Consider the following 22,777-nt stretch of genomic DNA (forward strand, 5'->3'; position numbering starts at 1 on the left):
TTTCGAGCTTTTGAATGATGGATTGTAGTGAGTCCTGGCGAGAGTTGGGCAGGCGTCCCGCGGATACTCTTTGGTTCGCCTTAGGGAGAAGTGGGGGCGTCACACTAATAAATCTCCACCTTGACGAATATTTCTTTTAGCAAATACAACAAACCATCCAAAAAACCCTATTTGCCTTTTTTACCACCAAATGTTTTGGTGTCTAACTACACACTCGAATCAATATGGTCTTGTTTTCAATTGATTCAATCGATAAATAAATGTGTGTAGCTAATCAAGTCTAACATCTAGTTGACTCGTGAGAGGAGCCTCAATTCACCCTCTTTCATAGCAGAATTTTTCGTCTTACCACCATTTGCAATTTGGAAGTATTGTTGGATCCCCATCCTTCCCTATGCTCCCAACTCATTGAGGTAATCAAATGGTACGAATTATCATACTTTTTTCCCATCAATAAGACCGTCTCGCCATGTGTGATTTTCAAAACTCCACTTGCAGTTGAAAAGTGGTAGCTCTCATAGTCTAACTGGTTCAAATAAATTAGATTCCTTCGTAATTTTAGGACATAAGCCACACCACCCAAAGAAAAATTTCTTCATTCAGTATTTTGATTTTCACCACTCCAACACTTTTGACTTTACAAGTAGATTCATCATCCAAAGATACAAAACATGCTTTCTTTTTTTGGGGAGTATCAAAATTGTCTAACCTGGAACAAACATGTAAAACACATCCAGAATCTAAACTCCAACCATCACAAGAAAAAGTATTATTACCTTTGGAGATTGTGAAAATATCTCAATCCGATATATATCCAGCAACATCATCATACTCCTTCTCATCATTTCTTTTTCGATGAGGGCAATATCTTTTGATATAGCCAAACTCATAACAACCAAAACACTGGATTCCATCCTTTCTCTTGGCCTTTGAACCACTTGCCTTAGATTCATTGCCAAAATTTTTCTTTTTTATTCTCACCTTGAACAATTAACACAGTTTCTTGTGTTACATCTTGGATTGCCTTCTTTTGTTCTTCATGATCCAACGAAAATGACTGCACATTCTCGAACTCTAAAGTGTCTTCTTCTACAACAAGGTCGTCACGATACTTTTGTAAGAATCAGAGACTGAGGTAAGAAGTAAAAGGGTCTTATCTTCTTCCTCAATTTCTACACCAACTCTTTGAAGTTGATCCAAAATTTCATTGAAGATATTCATGTGATCCTTGAGGATGCCACCCTCCTCCATCTTTAGCATATAAAGTTGCCACTCCAGGTGCAGTTTATTGGATAAGCTTTTAGCCAGATAAAGGTTTTCCAATTTTAGAGGTCTGCTACAGAACCTTTATTGTCTATCACATTATTTTTAATGTTGTCCGTAACATAGAGATGAATCGTGCTTGCACACCTTGCATCTAACTCTTCAAATTCATCATCCTTCATACTCTCCGACTTCTTGTTTTTATCATTCACCGCTTTTGCCAAGTCTTGTTGAACTAGAACATCTTTCACTCTTCTTTGTCAAAGAGTGAAACTTGTAGTTCCATTAAACAGTTGAATCAGAAACTGTATAGTTCCAATCTCAAATTGTTAATACCACTTGTTAGAATATCAGGTCAACTATTTGAGATAGAAAAAGAAAAAAAAATTAACAGAAAATAATAACTAGCATGAACGATGAGTAACGCACAATAATTAATAGGGTTCGACGTAGTTACCAAACCTACGTTCACGGAGAGAAAAACATGTTCTTACTATGAGAAAAATATTACAAGAATACAACTTGATTCCCAAACCCAACTCTTGCATAACCCTTTCACCTACTAAGAACTCTCTCACCCCTTTTCTTGTGTGTCTTTGTAGAATGGCAATCTACATATTTATAGAAAACATTACTTGGTCAAAAAATTAAATAATAATAGGAAACCAATACTAATTCCTAGATTTATACAAAATAGGAAATAACTTCTAAATGCTAAACAAAATAAGAAATTTCTTGACTACTACTTTAAATAACTAAAACCAAATAGAAAGCTATTTACTTTCACACAAAATAAGAATTTTGACTAAAAGAAATTAAATCAATTTCCAAACAAAGTATATAATGACCTTTCATACGTATCACCAATGAAAGGTTACCAAAACAAATTAGTTCAATTAGTGAAAATATATCATTTTTTCACAAAAGATCATGCGTTCCAACCCACTAATTTTTTTCACTTGTGTGTCTTTGTAGAATGCCAATCTACATATTTATAGAAAACATTACTTGGTCAAAAAATTAAATAACAATAGGAAACCAATGCTAATTCCTAGATTTATACAAAATAGGAAATAACTTCTAAATGCTAAACAAAATAAGAAATTTCTTGACTACTACCTTAAATAACTAAAACCAAATAGAAAGCTATTTACTTTCACACAAAATAAGAATTTTGACTAAAAGAAATTAAATCAATTTCCTAACAAAGTATATAATGACCTTTCATGCGCATCACCAATGAAAGGTTACCAAAACAAATTAGTTCAATTAGTGAAAATAGATCATTTTTTTCACAAAAGATCATGCGTTCCAACCCACTAATGATACGAAGAAACATGGCTTGCGTAAATCATTTGGATAAAAAATACAAAATTAGAGTATAAGAAAATCTACCATTTGGAGAGTCGTGATTTTGACACAGAAGACCTGCTATTTTTAACTGCCAACTGTAGCTCCAAGACAAAATCCAACGCAGCTTTCTTCCTTCTCAATGATCACCTACGCTTGAAAGTAAGTATAGAAGTAACTAATAATTTTGAAGAAGTAGAAGAAAAGAGAATTAAGAGTAAGTAATTTTATATGTTCAGTCTTCACATATGTCCAATACCTATATATGGCTGCAGTTATGGTGACCAAAAACCACAAAATAAGTATTTAGTTCCTTACTAGAAACTTGAGATAGCGATTTAAACGTATGACAGCTTGTTAAGTTGAGCAAACTATGCTCTATGATGAAGTCTAATAACAGATTTTAACATATTAGTGATGATACTTATCCAAGTAAAAGAAATTAAAGGAATATGTGGTACTTAAACCACCCCCTTTCTCTTACTTCCTTTCATTTTATTCCTAGTTAGATCCATGAATGGACTCTAGGGCTTTGACACGAAATCATATAGTTTCCCTTTCTGAACTTTCCTACATATACATAAAGTAGTTAAAGGTTGACTAAGCTTTGAAATTTAGTAACAATATTTTGCACGTGAAATTTAGGAATGCGCGTAAAATACACTTTACTTCTTTATGGTTTAGTGCTTTTTCACATAACTTTCTTATATATAAATCCCTCGTAATTTGAACTAAAGTGTCAAAGTTACAGAATTTTGCATTCCATAATAAAGTCAACTAAAATGTCAAAAGTACCTCTTTGAAAAGTTTGAAGTTATTAATTAACCATACGGGGTTATGTATATATTTTAAAAACTATAAGAGAATTATGTGATAAAATACTAAACTATAAGAGGGTTATGTAGTAAAACATAAAACCATAAAAGTTAAAGTATCATGCATATTAAGTTTATATATTTTGGTTACTTCAATCATTTTAGTTTTTAAATAAGGATATTCTTGACATTTCCTTGGGTTTTATCACAGAGGATCATTTTTATCATATTGACACTTTAGTCTATAACTTTTGAAACTACGGAGAGCTTATATGAAAAACTGGTAAATCACATGGCGGTAAAATGTATTTTATCCTTAGGAATGTGATCACTTAGGATATAGACTGTTTTCTTAATGAAATTCATGCAAAATGGACACTAGAAATTATGACAGGATTTCAGATGTTTTTATTAAAAAATTCTAAGAGAGTTCATGCTTTGCTGATCAAGGTACACAAGAACAATAGTGGTAGGTTTCTTGAAATTTTGAAACTTGTAGGTTGTGCTATGTTCTCTTCACATGCAAATTTAAAAGAGTTCATTCAGAATGGTGCAGATTCAGTTGGAGAGAGGACTCACAAAAAAAAAGTGTTATTGGCTGCTGATTTGCATCCATATATGGTCATCATCAGGTACTATGACAATTTTTTATTCAAAATAAGTTTATGCATTTTAGACTTTATCGATGAAAGATGTACTTGAAGCACTTTGAGCTAAGATATGCAATATATTACTCGAAATGTTTTGGTATATATGTTGTGCATATATGTGTGTGTGTGTATATATATATATATATATCCATAGATGCCATTGTGGCTCCAAGTTGATCCCAAGCTAGAATCTGTAACATTTTTAACAAGTTAACATGTATGAAGACTTCTATATTGATTGTTCTATGAAGGGCCAAAGCTATAGTTATTAAACATTCACCAAATTGCAAGAACCATATCTGACGATGCCGTCTTGTACGTTTCTTTCAAGCCTTGTCAGAAGATATCCCTCTACTCCTAATATAGTTCTACATCCATGATCATAGAAGTATTCAAACTCTATACAAGTTTTCCATGTAGTATCCAACAGTTATCGAGTCTAATGTTCTAGGCAAACTATGCAAACTATGCTCAGTAACAGATTCTTTGCTTCTTCTGAATATGATTCCCCTCAAAAGCTGCTGTTCGTTTTCTTCTTGAGAACCATTTTGAGACTGTAAACAATAAGGTCCAACTCTTCTTCCGGTCATTGGCAGCACCAGCCTCAGGTCTCATAAACCTGGCAGCAAGGTCTGGGCTTTCGTGGCTGGTACATGATCCCACACCAGGGTCTTCGTCTAGCCAGTTTTTAAGTTCATCGAAGTCGATATCTGGACTATCGCTTGGGGAAAAAGATTCCAGACCCTGTGAACTTGAATGCAACCTATTCATGATCTCCACATTATCAGTATGATTAGTATTACGACTTTCAACTTTACCAAAACTAGTGTGATGGATAGAAGAAAGGGTACATTCAAAAGAGTTGTTCAAGATTGTAGGATCACATTCACCCATTTCAGTGGCCACAGTATCTTGGCCCCTAAAATGTTCTAGCCTTGGAGAACTTAGAAGTTCCACAATATTAGATGAGGGAGAAATGATCTGCAGAAGAGGATCTCCAACATCAAAAGAGACTCCTTTGTCTTCATCTCCAGATGCTACTGACACATTGCAAGCATCAGCCTGACAACATATGTTCAAAAGCTAGCATAAACTAGAAGTATAACAAGTGGGAAAGAAAAGAGAGAAAGAATGTGAAATTGGTTTTTATAAAATATTCTGTGGTCTCTTCTGGTAGATTGTATAACATAGTTACACATACTAGTGGAGGAACCTGTCCAACTATATTATCAGGTATGCATGCTTGAGCGTGGTTCATTGTGGCCTCCCACTTCTTTGCAGGTAGACCTACTAGCTGTCAGTTCATTACAAAATAACATATATTAATTCTAAAATACAGATTAAGAACTTTTCAACAATTCACAAGATCTTGAACTTTCATATTATCCACTCAACTAGTATTAGTTTTGAGGAAGCATCAAGCAGAAGAGTTATTTCAGTAATTTAGTATGGTCATGCATTTCTTTTTGGGCATTTATTTGCTATCTTAACATTATCCTAGGCAACACATACCTTATGGATAACCAATTAGTGTAAGAAGTAGTAGAGTTTCATGCTAGAGAGCAGCTCTCATTTTCAGTGATAAGGACAAATCAGATATAAAAGCTGGTGGCATAGCTACATAGACAAGTATTAGTCTCCTTAAGAATATACAAACGCATTAGAGGAAAATGATAAGAGTTTTAGGTAAGTAAAGTTTTACTAGTTGACATAGCCATAATGCTATAAATAGTATGTTTAAACCGGCCATGTTGAACAAGAATATACGGTGAATGATGTATGCACCCAATAACTTGCTGCAGAGTGCCCGTATAAATTAAGTAAAGGAGTGAACTTTACGCATTTGAGTTCTTCAACGTCTTCTAAGAGTCTAGTCTGGAAATCCTTCACATAGTTCACGTTTGCCCCCTTCAAACGATCATGGATAGGTCCACCTTTCCCAATGTTCTCTAACCGCCAAACCTCATCAGATGCAGAAGGGGGGTGATGCTTCTGGTTATCTGCAGAAATAGCATTTAGTAGACGTAGAATTTCTTATACTCTTCATCAAAGTTTTCTATTTGTTTGATTTGCATAACAGGATAGTTCTCAAGATGCTAGATCCTTTTATGTCCTGTTTTTCAGCAGAAGATATACCTCATATGTCAAAGAATACAGAAGTGCCAGAGAACAAATATATTTCCAATTTAGAACTGATTTACAAGTATCAGCTAAAAAATATGCCACCAGAAAAGCTTTAAAATAAGCTTTGTTTTCAAGTAAAAAATGGAATTCACAAATCCTCTAGGAAATCAAAAAGCAATCCAATAGGCTTTGTCAATCTCTGTCATACATTTATAAGCATTCTACGACTGTCATGATTCTCAACCATCTTTTTGTTTCCTTTCAACAACTAAAACTTTATCTATTCTACAGTATTTCACCTGATTTCGGTCTCTTTTGGTGCTAATCTCAAGTTAGAACCTCACTTCATGCCTCGTTCATTCATCTTTTGGCCCTTATATCGACATCTCGGATCAGCTTTTACAATTAATAATACCAAGTCCACAGTGCCTATTTACTTTGATCTCAAAGTAGTTCTCTATTATAATGGCATTCAATCCTTTGACAATAACTAATTTGAATTGGGTAAAATGACACAGTAAAGGGAAAAAAGACTGGGATCACTTACATTTTTTGCGATAGTCATTGACTTGGAAAGATTTTGTCTTCGCTTCTAGTACTTGACCGCCATCAAAAGTATCAACAACCCAAGCCCCTAGCTTGAAGATGCCACCATTATAGCGTTTAGAACTTCTAAACTTAACATCAGATAAAGACACATTTCCTTTATTCAATTTTAGTTGCAACTTTCCTGTAAGAACAGATCTTTTTCCTTCCTTATCTCGAGCAATTTTACTTTGAAACTCTTCAGTTGTCCAAGCATCTCCTTCATCATCATCTAGATCTCCCTCAAGAGCAACTATTTCCACTTGAGCAGAGGCTTCCCGTACAGAGTCAACAATTGCTCCTGTACAATTATCAATCAGAGACAGTTGCAAATTGTTACCTCCTTCTCCTTTGATTTGCTCTCCAGTTAGAATAGGAACAGAGATATTGCTGTTGAATTTTAACTTCATGCATCTTTGTTTGGTGTCCTGTATTGTCTTCTCAAGATTACTGGACAAGAAGCATAGACATGTTTGAGCTGTTATACTTACATAGATAATGTAAATAAGAAAACACCGAACAACTATCATGTACTTCCAAATGGAGCTTTGAGTTTGCTTCTTACCTCCTACATCTAACCAAAAGCTTCTCCACAACCACTTCAAGTTTCTGTACCGTTTGACCAATGGCAAGCTACAATTGACGCAAGAAGCATAAATCAAAACCAAAAACACCTCAATATATTCATAAATCCATTGGCAAAGTTCATATTTGGGATTTATTAAATCTCATACAAAGAAGGTACAGAGGTGAAAGGCTCATGTGCATGGTTCGCCATCAGGGGTTGCGGTCGCAGTTATTTCACGTCCATCATGGCATATCAATTAAATATCGGGTGATACGCAAGTTAGAGCATATAAGACTTTTTAAAAATATTTAAAAAATTACTAAAAATAAAAATAACCAGTACAACTATCAAATTAAAGTTGATAAAACCTATGTTAACATAAATACTAGGTAAGTATTTAAAGAAAGTGATGCTGCTCTAATTATTGATTTATAGTATTAAAAGCAAATGATTTTTGTAAATATAGGGGAAATTTGCTACTGATTCATAGTCATAGGGGGCACTTTGTAATTAAGTCTAAAACTAATCCCCACATAAAAACAACCTCGTCTTCCCTTCCACCCGAAAAAAGGTTCTCATCTTTTCCAATTGATCCGTATCTCTTCCTTTCCTGCAGATCCATTGGAATGGATTTCCCTAACTCTACTTTTCCATCCATTTACTATCCTCCTCAAAACCCACTTTCCCACTCTAGTTGTGGGTGTTCACTATTGCAGTGGTTGAGAAGTTGATTCACTAGAAATCCGAGCCCAAGTAGCAACACTTGTAAGACGAATCCGAGAACCAGAAAAATTTTGCAAAATGGCCTCGAGTACAAAAGGATCTTGGATATATCAGTAGAGATTGATGAGAAAACTTGATTACCAACTAGAGTTGGCATTCTCTGAAGTCCAGGTGATGAAATATTTGTTCAGAATACTCGCTTCTTTAGCAGTTAGGGAGGGAGAATTTGTCAAAACTCAAAACTAAACTCTCTTCCCTATCTATGTCTATGCTACTCTATTGTTTTTTTTTTTTTTTTTTTTACTCTGCTTGTGGTTGATTTGTTTGTTGTCCGACTCGGGACTTTGGTTATCTAACTCGCGATTTGACTTGGCCAAACTTGGCGAGTTCTACCGATTTCTTGTCGATTTGAGTTGACTTGATCAATATCGGTCGAATCAACCCAAGTCAATTCCGATCCCAGTGGAATGGCAATTCAGGTGTCTCATGTGTTGGTATCGTATTGATGCGTTCCGTTCCAATTATGACTCGAACGAGTCAACTCGGAATCGGCCGATAGGGTGAACCATGCTCATGTGCTCACATGACAGCAAAATTTTGAGGGAAAATAAATATACTCCATGAGCAGATATGAGAAGAATATTCACCAATAAAGAAAAGCAGAAGTATCTTTGATCTCCCAGAAAGAAGAAACAATATTGCTTTTTCATTTGCTAATATCTTGTTTTCGGTAATAACGGAATCTATATGATATGCAAAGACTTCAACAACAGATGATAAGTATAAATAAACATGAAGTCTCCAGCGTAAATGGGTGGTATAAATATTTGGATACTGCTATTGGGATTTCAAATAAGAAAAAATGAAATAAAAGAGACAGAAAATAAGTAGCTATTCAGTAAGTGATTCTCTTCATTTTTTGGGGGAATAGTCTTCAGTTTTTAGCAACTATTGTCTATTGGAAGCATTATATATTCCTTTTAAGTTTTACCAAAGATATCAATTAAAGTTAAAAAGTAAAGAAAAAAGAAAAGGGAAACAAACGTTCATAACTTTATTGGGGTAAAAACCAGACAGCTGAGAACAAGAAACTACCTGCAACCCAAACCAATTCATGAAATCACTACCATATGAAAGTCATAAGCTTTTTGGCACAAGGTGCAGCTAATTAATTTGATCTTGGCCAAGTTCAAACTTACAATTCTTTGATTAATTTTCTCGAATCTTTGCTCCACTAGGCTGATCATACTGTTCAATTTCTGATTCACCATATCCTCAAGTTCTTCCATCCGATCAATTTTACTGCAAAATCCCAGAACAAACATAAATTCACAGGCATGGCCACAATACTTGGAAAAAATTCAGTACTAAACAAAATTCATCAACAATAATTTAAGAAAATCTGAATTTTACTCACCTGTTTGAACTCATAACCATCAACCCCTCGCAACCTGAATAGTTTCCTTCCCCTGATCCAAGCTTGCTGCTTTCTTCAGTGTGCCAAACCTGTTGCATTCTTCTCACTCTTTTTTTTTCTGCTTTCGATGAATCTATCAAGGAATCCAAACAAAACCCAGATGTGATCGTTACAGAAATTCTCAAAATCAGAAGAAAATCAAAACCTCTCACAATTTCAAGAATATCAGAAGAAATCTGCCTTCCTGACTTGCTGGGCTGTTATGGCATAAAAAAGTTTCCTTTTTTAAGCAAACAATTGCGGAAATGATGATTCAGTTATCCCATTTGACTTGTATATATAGATACCAAATGAGGTACAGACCAAAGGCCGTGTCGTTGTGGAAAAATCATTAAAACTGTCAGCACTTCAACTGCCACAAAATCTATGTTCCAGTGTCCTGTGCTACTGTCCCTTACGTGTCTCTCTGCAGTGTTGATCCTTGGTTTTAGTACGTTATCTCCTAGAAATTAGTCAGAAACTGAACTCAACTCTAAGGAGATTTGACAAGCAAAAGATTCGTTTGGACTTGGGAGATAAGTCTATTTGGAATTTCGGCTAACCTTCTTGAGGTACTAGTTAACCACCGACGAATTTGGAATTTCAACCCTCAACTTCTTGTAGCCCGTCATTGATGATTAGGATTTATTGTGTGCTGATTAAATAGAGATTAGTTTAGTTTCGATTAAGGCTTAGGAGTGAATGTAGCCCACCATTCATGATTAGGATTTGTTGTCTTCTGATTACGTAGAGATTAGTTTAGTTTTATTTAAGATAGATTTAATTTTTTAAAGGAAATTTGCCCACACTATATTGCTGCCGTGTACGCAACAATTCCCAATTCCCTCCAAGATTACACAGCCAAACTAGAGTTTTTCTACTGCGAAATAAAGAAACTCTCCTGAATTAGAAATTTTCTGTTTTCATCAAAGGAGAAGGAGAATGAAAAGTGCAACTTGTATCCTGGATGTCTCAATCTAATATTTAATTAACTGTTAATTGAAACAAAATATTAACTTAAGATCCAAATACTAATCTTTTGACCACTAACCAATATATACTAATCTAATAGTCAAGCAAGACAAATGCAAGTGAAATTTTGAAATTTCGTTTCATAATTATTTTTTACCATCAAAATTTATTATTGGAATGTAAAATACTATAAACCTTTTCATCTTCACACACTTTTCAATGTAGGATCATCACTTACTGTATCCGATATTCTGTAGAACAATCACACTTGTCTGATGATTATGTACAGATCAATTTAGTTAACTCTAATAAGAGTTATATATATATATCATACTAGAAAGAATATGCTAATCAAAACCCTTATGGATTAAGATCCCTTCCCTTTTGCTAGGTATCAAGAACTTATTGATGAAAATGTAAATGAAAAAGAAGCTATTTGATTTTTATTACTCCAGAGCTTGAAAGTAATATCTTTTTCTTTCCTTTTGCCTTTTCTTATATGATAGATATGATATTAAAGGAATAGCTTGCTAAATAATGCTGCAGAAAATTGCAAGATTTCTTACAGAAATTAGAGAACCTGAGATTTATTAGACAACTAGTGAGACGGCCTGCACGTTGCCTAGGAGTGCTAATATTTTCTATGTTAAGTTGCTTAACTTTTAGCTGTTATATATTTCTTATAATGTAGAGAATTATATAATTATTATAAGTCTTGCTTGAATTATAAAATCATAGTGCAGTAAATTGGTTGGGTGAATATAGTGTTAATAGTTTTTGAAGTATGGAGGATATTTGGTAATATAATGGTTAATAAAATACTATAATTGGGACAATATAGTGTCGACATTTTGTGTGGTATGATTTATATAAATTATGTAGTTTGAGTGAGGCAATTATAAAAATACCCGTCTATATTTATGTATATCTCTATTACTCACTAAGTTCCATAAATATGGGCCTATTTCCTTTTTTTTTTTTTTTGCACACATTAAAACATTTAATCAATATAATCACAACAATTATTTTTCTTTCATATTTTTGTAAAATGTCGCTCACTAATATTAGATCATTAATACACATTAAGAGCCATGTATTATTACATTGTTTTTGAAATTTACAGTACTTTAATTTTTTTAATGTAAGAGCCTCAAAGTTGCTGAAAATTACTTTATAACCGATTGACAAAAAATTGACTGTTCATTGCCCAACATGATAAGCAGTAGTATTGTCGCACAACTGACAGGTATCGAAGCCGCTCAAGCCTTCCCAACTCTGGAACAAGATTGCCCGACAGCTTTGCCGAAAATGGGGAGAGAGATGGAGGAATAGGGCCGGTGAGATTGTTTCTTACATTTGCCCTCAAAGTTGCTGAAAATTACTACCTTATAACCGCTTGACAAATCCCAACTCTGGAACAAGATTGCCGGACAACTTTGCTGAAAATGGGGAGAGAGACGGAGGAATAGGGCCGGTGAGTTGTTTCTTACATTTGCCCTCAAAGTTGCTGAAAATTACTTTATAACCGATTGACAAAAAATTGACTGTTCATTGCCCAACTCCCGCTTTTATATGGTTAGATAGATATGGACACTTTACTCAAGACACAGTTGTAATGGTGTGGTCAATCGTTTTTGGAATATATATAAATAAAAAAATTAGGACGGCATGAGGTAACTTCTTGTAAAGATCCAAGGTAGACTTTGTCAAAACCTTTCACATGATGTGGAAACAAAAATGACATCGTCTGAAAAATACAAGAGTGGCTTTATCATTTGATTTTTGAATTGTAGTGGAGCCCGTTGAGTTACAAGAACTTTCCATGGAACCTACAAACTCACATAAAAGTATTACCCAGAGTTCATGTGCCAATAGTGAGGTATACACTACATAGCATAGTTATTAAATTCCACCCGATCCCGCAGTTGAATCGGTCAATCTGATGATCCAAGCATCAAATCAGGCTGTCTCCAATTTGATTGGACAAGCAATTGATCTGGTTAAATCCGTTTGATCCAACGGTTCAATTAGGAACCCGCTCAATTTTTCAATTAAATCTGTTTATCTTCTTTTTTTATATATATAATTGTGGGTCTTTCTTTTTTAAACAAAATGTGTATATGCTTTTGATAAGTTTTGTACATTGGATCTTCATTTAAATATTTATAAGACTTTACCATTTGCTTAGTTTTTATTTGATAACTAAATAATTTTTTAATAAACTTTTTTTATTTTTTGTTATACAATTAGTCCTAATAACTCTTAAATTGACAATATTTGAAATTACTTTGTTTTTAAACCAAAAATAAAAAATGAAAAAATAATACTATATTTTTTAAAACAAGCAATATAAATTTTGTTTTATACTTGATTATATTATTTATTTATTTAAAAGTATGATAAAATGAAGTTAAATCTTCTATTAATGTCTATATATTTATTATATATCTTTTTAAGTATAATAATTAGTATCTAAAAGCACTTTATTATAAATTCTATGTATATTAAAATTACTATTTTATATTTATAAATATTAAATTAATACTCGCCGGTTCAACCAGTGACCCACTAGTTAAATCAGTGTTCCATTGACCCAATCCCTATGCTGGATTCCTTACTGGGTTGGGTTTAATAAATATGCTATATACACTAAAAAGCTAATTTTCATAAGTATTTCATAAAATATAGTGTTATGCACCTTTACTTGATACATGCGTCGAATTAATCCATAATTACTTACCAATTTACTTTGCCCCAACACCTTTAAGTGATTCTCGAGACTTAACTCTTTTCTTTTTTTGGAAACTTGAAGGAATTAATGCTTAACATAACTTGAATTTCATTTGACTTTTATCCAATTTACATTTTTTTTTCAATAGCGGAGGCATAGGATTTAAAAACACAAGGAGAGGGACGGAGGAATTTCACATATGTCAAATAAAATGATAGCAATATATCTTGGACTAACTTTTCTTTTTTTGGTATGAGCACGTAAAACCGTGATACATGATTTCTATTCATGTTTATAATATATCTTCTGCGCATAGAGCACACATCAATCCCCATTCAGTGTAAAGATTTTTTTTTTTTCATTAATTAAAGGTTTTTAATTGTTTTTCTATGGTACCACGCGAAGGCGGCTGTAGCCGGCCAGGCGGGTCAAGTGGTAAGAAGTGGATGAATTGGCCTCTACAAAAAAAAATCATCAGTCAAAACGGACTTCACAGTGCTTAATCACTTACTTTTATTTTTGTTAACAATAATCAATCACTTAATTTTTTTTTTGCTTAATTTTTGTATTATCAGCTTTTGGGTATTGTATTATTGTTTACCCATCATTTTTCCACCCAAATTTCCCCTCAAGTTCTGTATTCTCAACTTTTGAGTGTTTTATTTTCGTTAACAAGAATTAATCATCCATTTTTTCTTAATCTTCGTATTGTCAACTTTTTAGTGTATTTTTGTCAACAAGAATGAATCAATCCCATCTTTTTCTGTTCATTTTTTATCCTTATTTTTCATATTATCAAATTTTGAGTGTTCTAAAAAAAAAGTAATCAAACCCATCTTTTTTTGACCCATTTTTCTTTAATTTTCATATTTATTGTTTCTAATATTTCATTCGGACAGACTTTAAGTGTTTTAGTTTTGGTAATAATTTAAGAGTTTTATTGTTGTTAACAAGAGTCAATCCCTTATATTGCCACCCACTTTTTCTCCTTAATTTTAGTATAAATTGTGTTTAATATTTAATTTAGCCTTCTTTGGGAGTGTTTTTATTTTGATAATAATTTTGAGCGTTAGCTTCTAAATTTTTTTATATTTGTTAACAAGAATCATGCCTATCTTTTTCCACCATTTTACCCCCTTAAATTTTGTAATTATTGTGTTTAACATAATTCAGTTTGAGCAAATTCTTAGCAATTTACATTGGAAATAACTTAACTTTTAAGTGTTTTATTTTCATCAACAATAGCTAGCTGATGCCTAAAAGGATTAAAATATCTCCAACACTTACACATAATATGATTTATAATTTTTAAAATTTTAAATTTATCAAATTTTTTAATAAACTGGATGTAATCCTGTTCAAGAAATAGGTTAAGAACTAGTATTTATATAATGTAAAGCACTCAAATACATACCTATCTATCTGTCTGTACTCTTTATAAAAGTACAGCGGGTCTAGGTAAATTAAATTAGAGTGTAAGAAGGACAAAATTTCATATAAGGTAAAATGGTTATAAAAATCAGCTTTTTAACTTTTTTTTTTTAAGGACACCTATGTATTTATTAAAATGACTTTTTAGCAGTAAACAAGAACACATGAGTTATTCTAAATAATCTAATTTTCAAGAATCAATTTTACAAAAACAGAATCTGTTGAGAACGGGCCCTTAATTTTCTATTATGCTCAAGATATCCGTCTCCCTAATTATTAAATTTATTGCACTCTAATGGTAGTCAATAACTATAGCACTCGTGAAGAAATAAATTGAAAACTTAATTAAATTTGAATTATGAAGACTGTAAACAAAATTAAGCACTCCAATCTAATATGTCTCTTTGCATTCCATCTTCATTTTTATTTCAATCTAAAATTTTTGATTAGTCACAATATAATTCAACTTAAAATCCATAAAAAAGAAATTACACCATAGCTAATAACTGGAATTGCATTTGTAACGCCAACCAAACAGATGTTGTTAACGGTATCCTTTTACTTCTTTCGCCTTAGATTTTCTTGCGACCAACCTTATTATAGAAGAAGACCATCTCAGGACAGTGAGTGGCATTTTCCATCTACTCTGACCTCTAGGAGGCGGATGCCCACTAACAGCAGTATGCAGATCAGTGGATGGCCCCAAACTTGAAGAATCAACAATTTGTAGGTGCTCATCCTGGTAGAAAGCTGGAGTCATGGAGCCTATGTCACACATCACGCTGTCCGTCACTTGGCCAGGAATGTTCAATGGGTGGTCAAATATAAACTCCATAGAGTCCACAATGGGAAAGTCAGATACATCCAGGCCGGTTAAAACCCCAGGTGAATCCATGGATGGCATGATATTACCATCGAAAGGGATTCCTTTGTCTTGATGTGCAGATGCTACTAACATATTGCAAGCATCACCCTGTCAATACAGATTCATAAACTGCCATAAGATTGAGGTACAACAAATGGAAAAGGAAAAGAAAGAGAAAGTGAAATTGGTTTTTATGAAGTATTCTGTACTCTCTTCTGGTAGATTATATAACATAGTTACACATACTGGTGCAGGGGCAGGAACCTGTCCAACTATATTATCAGGTTTGCATGTTTGAGCGTGTCTCACTGTGTCCTCCCACTTCGGTTCAGGTAGACGTACTAGCTGTCAGTTGTACAAAATAACATGCATTAATTCTAAAATGCAGAGTAAGAAACTTTCCAACTATTCACAAGATCTCGAACTTCATCCACTCAACTATTGTTAGGTTAGCTTACAAAAAAACAATAACTAGCATTAGGTTTGAAGGAAAGAAAAAGGGGTCCAGCATCTAGCTGAAGTGTTATTACAGTAGCATTTCTTTTTGGGCATTTATTTGCTATCTTAACATTATCCTAGACAGCACATACCTTGTAGATTACCAATAAGTAGTAGCAGAGTTTCATGCGAGAGAGCAGCTCTCATTTTCAGTGATTAAGGACAAATCAGATATAAAAGCTGGTGGCAAAAGAGGACAGTGATAGAGTTTTAGGTATGTAAAGTTTTCCCACATCGGGGTTGGGGTTGGGTTTGGGTTGGGATATAAGTCCCTGGGATTGCCTCAAGAGTTGCCGGCTTTTGAGGTTAATTCTGGGATTAGGTTTATAAAACAACAAAAGTCTGATTCAGGCTGTTGAAAAAAGACAAAGTCATAATGCTATAAATAGTATGTTTAAACTGGTCATGTTGAACAAGAAGATATGGTGAATCATGTATGCACCCAATAATTTGTTGCAGAGTGCCTGTATAAATTAAGTAAAGGAATGAACTTTACGCGTTTGAGCTCTTGCGGGTCTTTTGAGAGTCCAGTCAGGAAATCCTTCACATAGTTCACCTTTTCCCTCTTCAGACGTTTATGGGTAGCACCATTTTTCCAAATGTTATTTAACCGCCAAACCTCATCAGATGGAGATGGGGGGTAATGCTTCTGGTTATCTGCAGAAACAGCATTTAGCAGATGCAGAAGTTCTTATACTCGTCATCCAAGTTTTCTATTTGTTTGATTTGCATAACAGGATAGTTCTCAAGATGCTAGATCGTTTATGTCCTGTTTTTCAGCAGAAGATACACCTCATACGTCAAAGAATACAGAAGTGCCAGAGAACAAATATTTTTCCAATTTAGAACTGAGTTACAAGTATCAGCTAAAAAATATGCCACCAGAAAAACTTACAATATTGCTTTGTTTTCAGGAAAAAAAATGGAATTCACAAATCCTCTAGGAAATCAAAAAGCAATCCAATAGGTCTTTGTCAATCCCTGTCATACATTTATAGGCATTCTCCAATTGTCATGATTCTCAACCCTATTTTCATTTCCTTTCGGTTAGGAAATTGGTTTAATTTCTTTTAAACAAATTTCTTGTTTTGTGTGGAAGTAACTAGTTTTCTAATTGGTTTTAATTATTTGAAATAGTAGTCAAGAAATTTCCTATTTTGTTTAGGATTAGAAGTTATTTCCTATTCTATGCAAGTTTAGGAATTAGAATTGGTTTCCTGTTGTTATTTGGGTTTTGGTCAAATAATATTCTCTATAAATAGGTGGGTTGGCATGCTACAAAGAGACACACAAAGCCACACAAGGACAACATGTAGCCTTATACATGAAATGAGAGAGGGTTCTTGGAAGATGAGAGATGGTATACAAAGGTTGAACTTGGATTCAAGTTGTATTCTTGTATAGGATTTTCCTCTCATAATAAAGAATGAGTTTCTCTCTGTAGACGTAGGCTAAATGGTGGAGTCGAACCATGTTAAATATTGTGTATCGTCTATCTTTTATACTTGTGACTTGTTTGCTATTAAATTGTTGTGTACTTGATATTTCAATAATTATTTGTTCCACGCTTGGATCCTAACACTTTCAACAACTAAAAACTTTATCTCTTCTACAGTATTTCATTTGATTTTGGTCTCTTCTGGTGTTAATCTCAAGTGACAACCTAACTTCAGGCCTCATTAATTCATCTTCTGACTCTTATATCAACATCTCAGATCAGTTTTTACAAGAAATAATGCCTTGTCCACCGTGCCTATTTACTTTTATCTTAAAGCAGTTTTCTAGTATATTGGCAGCCATTCCTTTGACAATGATTCATTTGAATTGGGTAAAATGACATAGTAGAGAGAGAAAAAAAGAAAAAAAAAAAGGAGAAAAAAGGACTAGGATCTCTTACATTTAATGCGAAAGTCATGGACTTTGAAAGAATTTGTCTTCGCTTCTTTTACTGGACTGCCATCAAAAGTATCAACAACCCAAGCCCCTAGCTTGAAGGTGCCGCCGTTATAGTGTCGAGAACTTTTAAACATAACATCAGACAAAGACACAATCCCTTTATTCAATTCCAGTTGCAAATTTCCTGCGAGAACAGATTGTTTTCTTCTCCTGTCTCGAGCAATTTTACTTTGAAACTGTTCAGCTGTCCAAGCATCTCCTTTATCATCTCCCTTGAGAGCAACTATTTCTACTTTAGCAGAGGCTTCTCGTCCAAAGTCAACAACTGCTCCTGTACAATTATCAATCAGAGACAGTTGCAAATTGCTACCTCCTTCTCCTTTGATTTGCTCTCCAGTTCGAATAGGAACAGAGATATTGCTGTTGAATTTTAACTTCATGCATCTTTGTTTGGTGTCCTGTATTATCTTCTCAAGATTACTGGACAAGAAGCATAGACATGTTTGAGTTGTGATACTTGCATGGATAATGTAAATAAGAAAACACTATACAACTATCATGTGCCAGGAAAATTCAAAATGGTGCTTTGAGTTTGCTTCTTACCTCGTACTACTAACCAAAAGCTTCTCCACAGCCACTTCATGTTCATCTATGTTTTGATCAATGCCAAGCTTCAATTGATGCAAGAAGCATAAATCAGAACCAGAAGCATCTCAGTATTAACATACATCCATTGGCAGAGTTCATATTTGGGATTTTATTGGACCTCAGACGAACAAGATACAAAGGTGAAAAGCTCTTCTGCTCACATGGCAACAAAATTTTTTGGGGAAATAAATATACTTCCATGAGTAGATATAAGAAGAATATTCATCAAGCAAGAAAGCAAAAATTTCTTTGATTTGCCAGAAAGAAGAAATAATCTTGCTTTTTCGATTTGCTGGAAAATTTTCTTGTTTTTGGCAATAACGAAGAAATCTATAGCATATGCAAAGACTTCACCAACAGATGACAAGTACAGACCAACATGGAGCATAATAAGTAGTACAAGTACTTGGATACTACTACTGGGATTTCAAATGAGAAAAAATGAAATAGAAGAGACAGAAATAATAAGCAGCTAGTCAGCAAGTGGTTCTCTTCATCTTTTAGGTAATAATCTTCAATTTTTAGCGACTATCTATATTGAAGTAATAATTATCCAATTTTTGTTTGTTTCTTACTGCTTCAAGTTCTCTATTCAAGAAATGCACAGATGTACAGAGCTAACTTTGAACTCTTATAAGCATTATACGTTTCTTTTCCAGAGATCTCTGTTAGAGTACAAAAGTAAAGAACGAACAGAAAAGGGCGCAAACGTTCATAACTTTGGTGGGGGAAAAAAAGGCAGACAGCTGAGAACGAGAAAATACCTTCAAATATGCTAAACTCAATTCCAAACCAAATCATGAAATCACTATTATATGCAAATCATATGCTATTTCTACATGATGCAGCTCACAAATATGTTCTTGGCCAAAATCAAACTTACAATGCTTTGATTCATCTCCTCGAATCCTTGCTCCAAAAGGTTCCTTATACTATGAAATTTCTGATTCACCACATCCTCAAGTTCTTCCAACCTATCATTTCAATTGGACAGCAAAAGCCCAGAACGAGCAAAAAATTCACAAGCACAGTACAAAAATTATAACAAAACCTCCTTGAGGTTTCTCTTAATATCACCTGGCACCTTTGACATTTTAGAAATATCATTTACCTCCCTAATAATTGTAAAAAGACTATTAAACCTCACTTGACACATAATTCACAACATATCAAATAAATAGAGCTTAAAAATTGAAAAAAAAATGAAATGTCACTTTCTTCTTTTTCCCTTTTTTGCATCATTCTCTCATACTCATATTTTTTGGATTACCATATAATATTTTATTCGTAAATTATAATAAATTAAATTTTATTTATCTTTTACTTTTTGTGATTGTGATAAAGTGGGGCGTGATCTATTTGCTTAGTTTGAATTAATTTTTATAATGATTGGTACAATTTAATGGTTTGAGCAAGGTTGAGAAGTTGTTGAAAAAAATTATAAATTCATAGGAAATCAATTTTGAGTATATAGAATTAAATTGATGCAAGTGTATTTCTTTTCAAATATCTTTTTTATTTTTCTAATTTATATTTTTATGAGGTATAGCATTGTGATGTGGTAGTACTATAAGAAATTATTTTTGAGGTGATGATTTTCTTAAAGTGAACAAAGTGATTTAGAAATATTTATTTAGCAAGTGAAATGATAGTTTAGGGTTTTTAAAAATTTTGTTACACAAATAACAAAAGTAAGGAAAGTAAGTGATATTTTTGAAACCTTAGGACCACCAAGTGATATTAAGTGAAACCTCCCCTGATATTATCCCTAGAACAAATTTAAGTACTAAAGTATATATATTCATCAATAAAATTAAAGAAAATTTGATCTTCACTCACCTCTTTGAGTACAAAACTGCCAACCCCTCGTAACCGGAACAGCTTCCTTCCTCTGATCCAAGCTTGCTGCTTTCTTCAGTCTGCCAAACCTGTGACATTGTTCTCGCTCTTTTCTTTCTTTCTGCCTTTGGTGAATCTATCAAGGAATCCTAACAAAACCCAGAAACCACTATCATATGCAAATCATAAGCAATTTCTACATGATGCAGCTCGCAAATATGTTCTTGGCCAAAATCAAACTTACAATTCTTTGATTCATCTCCTCGAATCCTTGCTCCAAAAGGTTCCTTATACTGTTGAATTTCTGATTCACCATATCCTTAAGGTCTTCCAACCTATCATTTCAATTAGACAGCAAAAGCCCAGAACGAACAAAAAATTCACAAGCACAGTACAAAAATTAGAGCAAATTTCAGTACCAAACTCTATTCATCAAAAAAATTAAAGAAAATTTGATCTTCACTCACCTCGAGCGCAAAACAGCCAACTCCTCGTAACTAGAACAGTTTCCTTCCTCTGATCCAGGCTTTTTGCTGCTTTCTTCAGTCTGCCAAACCTGTGACATTCTTCTCGCTCCTTTTTTTTTCTGCTTTTGGTGAATATGTCAAGGAATCCAAACAAAACCCAGATGGGGTCGTTATAGAAATTCTCAAAATCAGAAGAAAATCAAAACTTCTCACAATTTCAAGAATATCAGAAGAAGTTTGACTTGCAGGTCTTTTATGGCAAAAGAAAAAGCTTCTTTTCTTTTAAGCAAACAATCGTGGCAATGCTGATTCAGTTTGCTTGTTTGACTTGTATATATAGAGAGACCAAAACAGCTAAAGACAAAAGGCCGTGTCATTGTGGAAAAATCATTAAACTGTCCGTACTTCAACTGCCACGAGGGTTCTGTGCTGCTGTGTGCTGCTGTCTCTTACGCGTCTCTGTACATTGTCGATTTATAATTGGACTGTGTTATGTCCCAGAAATTTGTCGGAAAACTTAACTCAAATCTACCGAGGTTTGAAGAATAAAGGATCACTGGGATTTGGGAGTACATGGAATTTCAGGTAAGCTTCCAAAGGCACTAATTGACCACCGACAAATTTGGAATTTCAACTCCCAACTTGAGGTAGCCCGCCATCGATGAGTACGATTTGATGTTAATTTTAATAAAGAATTGAATATGGATTTCTGTAGTACAAATGAAAAAAAAAATTCTATTATTGGATTATGATCCCTCCTTTTGCTTTCTATTAAGAACTTATTGATGAAAATGCAAAAGAAGGTATTCTATTGGATTTTAACCCGTACTTCAGATCTTTTAACTACTTCTTTCCTTTTGCTTTTTTTTTTTTTAATTAAAATGAAGATATGAAATTAAAGGAATAAAATTGCTAAATAATGATGCAGAAAACTGCAAGATTTCTTTAAGAAATTAGGGATGTGAGATTTATTAGACAGTATAGACACTTTGGAAAGGGAAAAAAAGTATTATTAAAAAATTAGGAAGTGATGAAGTAACTTCTTGCAATGATCCAATGTTGAATTTGTTGAAACCTATCGCCTGATGTGGAAAGTACAACGATGTGATATCATCTGAAAAGTACAAAAGTGGCATAAACATTCGTTGTTTGGACTGAAGCAGTTGAGGTCGTTGAGTTGCATGAATTTCCACGGAACATGCAAATTCACATTAAATATTACTCAGGGGGAATAAAGTGTGCATGTAAAAGAACTTTGGCAATCAACGTTTATGCATATATTTCATGAAGTATTACGCAGTATTTTGTGTTTTGCACCTTAACTTTACACTTGCATCGAATTAATCCATTATTACCTTACCAAGTTACATTGCCCTCAATACTTTTCATTGATTTGTGAGAGACCTTAGTTGTTTTGGACTTGAAGGAATTTGTGATTAACATGGCTGAATTTCACCTGAGCTTTCTTCAATTTACTTATTGTCACATAGGACAAATAAATAATATTATATTTTGGACTAATATTTTTTATATTGTCAGTGTGAACAAATTTTGGCACGAATTGATATAAATTCATTACACATAATTGCTCTTTATGTTGAAAAATTTTGGAATATTATAATGGGAAGAATCAATATTTATATGGAAAGGTTAACTTTTGCATAATTTGGTGCTGGGATGAGGGGTACTGTTCAAAAATGTTTACAAAAGGGAAACAAATGAGAAGCTACATCATATATATATATATATATACATGTGTGTGTGTGTGTATGTATATATGTATGTGTGTGTGTGTTTGTGTGTTTGTATGTGTGTGTGCGCGCGCGCGCGTGTGTTAGGGTAAAAGCTTTCCGTCTGTACTTCTTTGACTATTTTCCCTTAACTTTTGCATAATCT

The 22,777-nt window shown here is 33.5% G+C and overlaps 2 protein-coding genes across 10 annotated transcripts; both read right to left on the bottom strand.

Moving 5' to 3' along the window:
- Positions 1 to 4,294: 4,294 nt before the first annotated feature.
- On the bottom strand, positions 4,295 to 10,228 carry LOC113738466 (calmodulin-binding protein 60 A-like). Of its 7 annotated transcripts, XM_072046134.1 has the most exons (9): positions 10,098 to 10,228; positions 9,859 to 9,961; positions 9,496 to 9,628; positions 9,278 to 9,380; positions 7,353 to 7,420; positions 6,750 to 7,237; positions 5,918 to 6,078; positions 5,280 to 5,372; positions 4,295 to 5,140 (listed from the first exon to the last, which is right to left on the bottom strand). In XM_072046134.1, the coding sequence occupies exons 3-9, from the start codon at positions 9,591 to 9,593 to the stop codon at positions 4,550 to 4,552; spliced, it is 1,602 nt and encodes a 533-aa protein (XP_071902235.1). In that variant the 5' UTR covers positions 9,594 to 9,628; positions 9,859 to 9,961; positions 10,098 to 10,228; the 3' UTR covers positions 4,295 to 4,549. The 7 variants fall into 7 exon arrangements, with proteins under 7 accessions (XP_071902235.1, XP_071902234.1, XP_027121472.1 ...); XM_072046133.1 differs by having other exon boundaries at positions 9,496 to 10,015; positions 10,098 to 10,226; XM_027265671.2 differs by having other exon boundaries at positions 9,496 to 9,997; positions 10,098 to 10,222.
- Positions 10,229 to 15,045: 4,817 nt separating this feature from the next.
- LOC113739480 (calmodulin-binding protein 60 G-like) lies at positions 15,046 to 21,326 on the bottom strand. 3 transcript variants are annotated; one of them, XM_027266698.2, is made up of 9 exons: positions 20,882 to 21,325; positions 20,659 to 20,749; positions 20,415 to 20,563; positions 19,459 to 19,549; positions 18,531 to 18,598; positions 17,929 to 18,407; positions 16,528 to 16,688; positions 15,798 to 15,878; positions 15,046 to 15,641 (listed from the first exon to the last, which is right to left on the bottom strand). In XM_027266698.2, the coding sequence occupies exons 1-9, from the start codon at positions 20,977 to 20,979 to the stop codon at positions 15,213 to 15,215; spliced, it is 1,647 nt and encodes a 548-aa protein (XP_027122499.1). In that variant the 5' UTR covers positions 20,980 to 21,325; the 3' UTR covers positions 15,046 to 15,212. The 3 variants fall into 3 exon arrangements, with proteins under 3 accessions (XP_027122499.1, XP_027122498.1, XP_027122500.1); XM_027266697.2 differs by having other exon boundaries at positions 15,780 to 15,878; positions 20,882 to 21,322; XM_027266699.2 differs by lacking the exon at positions 15,798 to 15,878 and having other exon boundaries at positions 20,882 to 21,326.
- Between the last annotated feature and the right edge of the window lie 1,451 nt (positions 21,327 to 22,777).

This window comes from Coffea arabica, chromosome 4c (assembly GCF_036785885.1).
Source record: "Coffea arabica cultivar ET-39 chromosome 4c, Coffea Arabica ET-39 HiFi, whole genome shotgun sequence".
In the NCBI taxonomy this organism is placed as follows: domain Eukaryota; kingdom Viridiplantae; phylum Streptophyta; class Magnoliopsida; order Gentianales; family Rubiaceae; genus Coffea; species Coffea arabica.

Bases quoted from the DNA above. Each gene is read 5' to 3' on its own strand.
- LOC113738466 (XM_072046134.1), bottom strand. From the start codon at position 9,593: ATGCAACAGGTTTGGCACACTGAAGAAAGCAGCAAGCTTGGATCAGGG. The intron at 9,381-9,495 runs GTGAGTAAAATT...GGGATTTTGCAG, and splicing joins ATGGTTATGAGTTCAAACAG to TAAAATTGATCGGATGGAAG. The intron at 7,238-7,352 runs GTAAGAAGCAAA...CTTCTTGTCCAG, and splicing joins CTTTTGGTTAGATGTAGGAG to TAATCTTGAGAAGACAATAC.
- LOC113739480 (XM_027266697.2), bottom strand. From the start codon at position 20,979: ATGTCACAGGTTTGGCAGACTGAAGAAAGCAGCAAAAAGCCTGGATCA. The intron at 20,564-20,658 runs GTAAGTTTGATT...GGGTTTTGTTAG, and splicing joins AGGAGATGAATCAAAGAATT to GATTCCTTGATAGATTCACC. The intron at 16,689-17,928 runs GTAAGAGATCCT...CTGTTTCTGCAG, and splicing joins CCATGACTTTCGCATTAAAT to ATAACCAGAAGCATTACCCC.